Source organism: Episyrphus balteatus, chromosome 2 (assembly GCF_945859705.1).
Source record: "Episyrphus balteatus chromosome 2, idEpiBalt1.1, whole genome shotgun sequence".
Taxonomy (NCBI): Eukaryota; Metazoa; Arthropoda; class Insecta; order Diptera; family Syrphidae; genus Episyrphus; species Episyrphus balteatus.
The window spans coordinates 122937058-122943853 of NC_079135.1; the positions used below are offsets into that span (position 1 = coordinate 122937058).

Here is a 6796-nt window from a genome sequence, read left to right on the forward strand (position 1 = left end):
ATCGGAAGCCTATTAACTTGATTTATGATTGATTTTAGTAGGGTGTACGATACGCCGATCTGACCAAAAGAAACTGCTTAAAACAAAGCTGATAAGACTTCACTACAAATGTTGAAAGAAATTCTCGAAAAAATAGGTGGGAAAAAATGGTCTAGTAAAATTTGGTTATAGAGTTTAGAAAATTCAAACCTCTTAATAGTAGGATAGCCCAGGAAGGGATTTCGCGCGTTACTCGAGCGCGTCAGAAAATCATATGGGGAGAAAGCTTGTACTCAGTAATGTACTCCTACCAAATAAAAAAGCCACTGTGTTCTTTGTGGGCAGCTCGTCAGATTAGTAAAAAAAAAAATCAATCCTCGGAAATACTCGAGCGCGTCAGATTAAGAAATGGTAGGTTAAGTACATCCAGAAAAGTGTAAATTTCAATAATATGACAATTTGAGAGTGGCATAAGAAAATGGTAGAGGCACAAAGTTGTTACAAAAAAAACGTCACCTCGAAATACTCGAGCGCGATTGATTTTTTTTTTTACCTGAAATTAATTTTATCAGGAACACGAAAAACATATAATCTGACGGTTTTCATGGTGCAATATAGCCAAAATTATCGATTAAGCATGCACGTACAGTAAAAAAAAAAAGTACAATTTTTTGGTTCATGTTTTTAAGTTTTTAACGTTTTTGTCGAAATATCTTAATTTTTTTGTCTAATTTACTTATTATGTGGATTGACTTAAAAAAATCTAAAGAATTCATTAAATTTGACAAAAAATAACGTGCCAAAGGGAATAAGCCCTAAAATCCGTTTTATATGGAATTCACTATCGGAGAATTTCCAGACCGGTCCAATACTCAAATTTTTGTATCAAGGAATAACGTGACATTGGGCACGTTCAAACAGTTAACATAAAGCTATCGGATAGCTTTTTGTTGTTGTAAACAATTTTAAAAATTAGCAAAGAAACGAACCATTTTCTGTCAAAAAATAATCTGAAGGTATCCGAGAATTTTTGGTATATCTCAGGTATCCGAGTGATCAGCTGACAAACTTTTTATTTTTTTTTTTATTTTGATTTCTATTCGCGCGATTATTCAGCTTGAAAATTAATTAAATTTGCCAGAATTAAAGTTAAAACGATTGTGCAAGTACTATGAAACAGTACAAAATAAAGGAATTCGCTCAAAACAAACAATTTCATCTTTTCAATATTTACATATTTTTTTGTAGCTGCTTTGGCAAGCTATCTTAATAGCTTTCCGTTCAAAGAGATATTCCAGATACGGGTATCCCAGATGGCCTATCGGATAGGTGTTTGAACGTGCCCATTCTTATCCAGTGATGATGAATATTAAATTATTGATTGACCTTTGTATATAATATGTATTATGTATATAATGTAAATTTTGTATTACATCCAGTAATAACCAGAAGAAACGAAAAATGTTGTTTTATTTAAAAACAGTCTCATTATTTTTTTTTAAATAGTCAGATTAGCAATACTCCTTAACATAATTGTCAGATAATCATTTAGGGTGACTCTGACATCGAGCTGAGCCTACAGTACAAAAATCTGACGCGCTCGAGTAACTTAAGTTAAAAATTTTTTTTTACATTTTCAAAGATGATTTATAAGTGTAGGTAGGCCACGTCCAAATCGTCAGTTATTCAAATTGAACACTATTTGGAGTTCACTGAACGTGCCCTCTCAAAATCTGACACGCTCGAATAACTTTTTTTTTAATTTTTTCTACCGCTTTTTTCAGCCACCCACCACTGTCTAATTGTCAGATTAATATATATCGGTTACCACAAAGCCAATGCGAGTATACTCTATTAATATCTGATGGGCGCGAGTTTTTCAATGTGACAGTTTTTTTTACATTTTTTTAGAGTGTTTATAAGCTTTTTTCCCCACTTAAATGGAAAACTTCCATGTACTTTTTTTCGTTTTAGAACCTAATCTTCGCAATCCAAAAGATCCCCATGACGCTCGAGTAACTGCAAATTTAGCATCTCGGGCTCCCCTACTATAATGTGTTGGAGTTTTTACAAAGGTTTTGATTTAAACTAATATTTTTCAATTTATTCCTTTGAGATAGAATGTGATAACGATAAGAAAAGTTATGGCACAACAGACAACACTATTTTGAAATGTAGAAACAATGCATTGGATAAGACGTTGAAAATGATAGTGAGGAAGAAAGAAATATTTTTGTGTGTGTAGTGTGTAGGTACTTTTATAAAGTTTAAGATAACGTCTTATAAATCGATGAACCATGCATTCACGAAAAAGTGATGGAATTTTCTCCCGTTCCGACTGAAATTTTTATCAGTGCGGCAAAAATTTCAATTAAAAATTAAAAATAAACTATTAGAGATACAAAAATTTGCTATAGCTTATTTGAAATATAATAAAGATAATTAATTAAAAAAATTATTACGGGTCTGTAACGGATTCTCTTTCTTAGTTTCTGCGTTTCGAAATATGAATTTTTGAAAAACACCTACTATTTTAGGGATATTTTCGGGTGGATTTTTTATTTTTAGAAATTTTTCCTAGCGTTCAAAAAATTTCAATATTATAAAACATATAGTTTATGGTTGTGCGCATGCATGCGCAAAAACTTGGTAGGTATTCTTAAATGATTTTTGACCGAATAACGGGAAAAACAAGTTTTTTTGTCCCAAGTTTTTTGACCGTGCTTAACCGTTTTTTATGTTATCTTTTTTTTCAACAGATAAATGAATGAAATGCTATAGATAGATAATAGACATGACTATATTTTTGCAAAATTTCAAACAATTTTGTATTCACAATTTTGAGATAATGGTAAAATAAAGTTGTATTTTTGGCTTTAAAAAATTCTTACTTTTTTTGTAGGAATCGTAGAATTATGATTAAAGCATCATATTAAAGGTGAAATAATAAGCTTTCAGATGATATAAAATTTAATTAAGGTTGTCATTTAAAAAAAATTACCTTTAAGGTAATTGAAGAAAAAGAAGATTGAATTACTTGCTTTTCTTGATGAAAATTGATTGGGTTCAAAATATTCTAGATCTTTTTCTAGATGGCGTGCAGGCATGGTTGATATGAATATTTTGATCTGAAACAAAAGGCTTTTATATAGAACAAAATTTATATAAAAAAATGGATTAAATGGTGTTAGAAAAGAAAAAAAAATTTGATTTTTTCACTTTTTTCATGAAAAATGATTGTTTTTCAAAAAATTATTTTTATACCTTTTATGCATTGTAAAAATTTAAATGTGGCTTTATTCTTTAAAAAAAAATTTAAATATTGACAAACAAATAAGAAACGTAGGGTAACAAAAAGATGAATTAATGTTTTATTAATTGCATCCAAAAATAAAGATCATTAAAGCCCAAATAAAACATAAAACTTAAAAATAATTTTTAGATAATTTTTTTTTGGGTTTGGGTCAAAAAACTTGAAACCGGCTTTACAGACAACCAATTTTTTTTTACTGAACTAATTATTTATTTGTTATTAGTTAAGCCATGCCTTATCGTAAGTTTGTCTTTATTTACTCTTATTTTGTGAGAAATACCAAGAGAATTTTCAAAAACACCATATTCGTCGTTCACCCAAACGAATAATAAGTGTAGAAGTAAAATTTCCTGCAAAAGTAGAAATAAATATGGGTTTTTCTTCGAATTTATTTACAAAATTACAAAATATCTTAATTACTTACAAAAATTAAATTAAATAAAACAAAAAAAAATAAATATTTTAGTTGGCCTCTAGATACTTGAAATTCTTTAAAAATCTATGTACTCTTATTGTATCTTAAATTTTCCCACAATAAAGGACTTTCTTGCATTTCAAGAAAAGCAAAAATATAAACCCCACTACCATCCCACTTGAGTCCCATTTTATACAAGAGCATTTAATAGATCTTTTTTTTTTTTTAAATCACACATATCACAGGCAAACTATTGGCAGTGATTTTCTTGCTTCCGCTTTTGGCATCTAGATACATTTATTATATGACTTGACTTGAAAGTAAAGAAGATTTTATTTCCTTGTTGCTCTACACATCCTTGCTACGTTTTTGTTGTAGTTTTTGTTGCAGTTGAAGTCATATTCGTTCTACTTGGTAAAGGGATTCCTTTTAAAGCTGATTTCTTTGCAACAATGACACTGTTTTCAAATTGCAATTTCAACTCCCGCTGATATTCTGCAATATTGGAATGGCTTTGCTGTGAACACAAAAAAAAAAAGGATTTAAAAGTGTTTAAAAAAAAAATGAAAAAAAAATAGTCTTACATTAAGTGCGTCGTTAATTTCAATTTTCAGAAGACGATTTAGGCCACGGAAATTTCGACCAGCAATTCGGCCCAATTCGTAGCGAGATATTCGATATTTTTCTGTTGTCGTAGAATTACCATCGTCATCCTGAAAGGATACAACAAAATTAAAGTTGATATTTCGGAGTTGAATATTTAAAATCTTACCGGACTTGGAGTAGTTGTGGTAGTCGTTCGGGTTTGTTTAGGCTTCGAGTCCGAAAAGGTATCCGATATTAAATCATAGATATCGGTTAACGTATTTTTCGTGTCAGTATATTGCTAAAAATAGAAATTTATTAGTATTTATCAGCTTATCAAAAATCAAATACAACTCACATCGACAGCAAGATTTGTGGTAATTGCAATTTTCTGGAAAAAGTCCCAAAATGCCCCGCGTTTCGTTCGAGTTTTTACTTCACTTTGTTGGTTATCTTCAATGTTGTAAGATGTTACTGATATCACCAGCAGAAGAAATAGGCAGACTTTTAATGACATTTTTAACTTCTTTGTTGATCTATTCCGGAACTATTTTAAATTTTGTCTGGAAAAAAAGTAAAAGACATTGAACTTAGTCCAAAAATAAATTTAAAAAAAAACACTTATCTACATTTATTTGAATTTTTAAATTCGAGTTAATGTAAATAACTTACAAACACTTCCGGATCAGTATAATTATCGAGGTGATATTAAGGTAATGTGGGGTTTTCAATATTCAAGAACCAGATATTTGAATCGGGGAGTGGTTGTTTTAGTATTTTAATGATAATGGTGAAACTATAAATACAATTAAATGGCTTGAGCAAAAAAAAAAATGCTCAAAAAAGGTGATGTAGGCCCTTTTTTGTATACTTGGTTTAGCTGCAATTTTTTGACTTCGAGTGTTGATTTTCCGCTCCGTCATTTCGAATTATATGTGCATAAAGTGCAATTATGTGTAATTGGTTTGAAAACTTCTTAAATAAAGAAAAAAAAAACTGTTACCATTTTAGCGGAATCTTGATAACAAAAAAAATAATCAAGCTAAAAAATTTAAGTTCAAGCATTTCATCTTACTCTAAGTTACTTCAAATTTATACAAAAAATATGTTTGAATTTTGCATTTTTTTGGATTTTGGAAGATTACTTTTGACATAACTTTTTTAGCACAAAACCTTGAATACTTTAAGAAGTGTTGCAGCTACAAAATTGAGGCTTGCAAAAAAATTGTATTTTTAAAAGCTAAAATTACTGGAAAAAGAAGAAAATTAAAATGCCTCCACTGGCTTGGATAAACCGAAAATGCAATTGAAACTTAAAATCAAAATTGATAAAATGCACGACTAGATCGCACCTACTTGCTCTTGGAATTCAAAATGCTAAAATTTATAAAACTTATTTATACTTTGTTAAATTTATAAGAAAATAAAAAAAATGGATAAATAGTGGAGTAACTAAAGCAAATAATTAGGTAACCCGGCCAAAAAGCTCTGATTTTGATGATCTTTTTTTTCAAACGTCGGTAACTAAAATATAGGTTAAAAATTGCCAATGTTGACGTATTGTTTTTTAAAATTAAAACTAATTTTTTTTTAACAAAACCATTTATTTTGCTTAAATTTCATAACTTAAATGATACCAAACAAATGTCTAGGTAATTTAAGGAAAAAAAATATATGGGAGTTAAACACAATCTTCCATCGTTTAAGCGATAAATGCAAATTTTCTCACAAACTAACTTCAAACACAAAAAAAAAATATTTTGAACACAACGGCAATACCTACAATATTTACATACACGTTTTAAAAAAGCCAGAATCTCTTTTCTGTCTTTAAAATTTAAATCCACTAAATATAATCAAGAGTTTTTGAAAGAATGGTATACAACTCAGAATTTTGGAAAAAAAAAAATGTTATTACAAAATTTTAAATGACTTTTTTTCAAAAAAATTTTTTTGGTCATAAATATTATCAGTTGAATTCTGAAGAGAAAAAGGTAATATATATTAATATTACAGTTTAAAAACAAAAAATTAAAAATTACTTCAATTTCATGGGATTTTTTTGATAAAATCTAAATTTTTGCATTGAAATAATCGATTTTCTGAAAGACTTTGGCAAATAAGAACTTTAAACTTTTCCTATTTAACTTTCAATAAAAAGGGCCATTGAATGAAGAAAAAATAACTTTTTATTTAAATGTTGAACTTAAGAAAATAATAAATTAATTTTTTTTTTTCAAAACTTTTATTAAAAAAAGTTCTTAGAAAATGAAATACTTTTAAATTTTTTTTCATTAACTGTAATACATATTGACATTTCCTTTGATAATTTCAAATCATACTAAATGTCGCCAAAAAAAATTGAAAAATAAATGCATTTTATATTTTTTTCAATAATTTTTTTTTTTTTTTCAAAAATTTCAGTTTAATTACCCTTTTTTTAAAAACACTTTCTTCATTTTGCTTAATTTTACAAATATGAATAAGCTTCTGGCTTTTTAAAA

General features: G+C 28.2%; 1 protein-coding gene across 1 annotated transcript; it reads right to left on the reverse strand.

Moving 5' to 3' along the window:
• Positions 1-3766: 3766 nt before the first annotated feature.
• On the reverse strand, positions 3767-4833 carry LOC129911875 (uncharacterized). The gene is made up of 4 exons (XM_055989857.1): positions 4651-4833; positions 4480-4593; positions 4292-4420; positions 3767-4224 (listed from the first exon to the last, which is right to left on the reverse strand). The coding sequence occupies exons 1-4, from the start codon at positions 4807-4809 to the stop codon at positions 4069-4071; spliced, it is 558 nt and encodes a 185-aa protein (XP_055845832.1). The 5' UTR covers positions 4810-4833; the 3' UTR covers positions 3767-4068.
• Positions 4834-6796: the final 1963 nt, after the last annotated feature.

Coding starts and splice junctions, on each gene's coding strand:
- LOC129911875 (XM_055989857.1), bottom strand. CDS start 4,809: ATGTCATTAAAAGTCTGCCTATTTCTTCTGCTGGTGATATCAGTAACA. Junction 4,594..4,650: donor CCACAAATCTTGCTGTCGAT/GTGAGTTGTATT, acceptor TTCTATTTTTAG/CAATATACTGACACGAAAAA. Junction 4,225..4,291: donor AAATTAACGACGCACTTAAT/GTAAGACTATTT, acceptor TTGTGTTCACAG/CAAAGCCATTCCAATATTGC.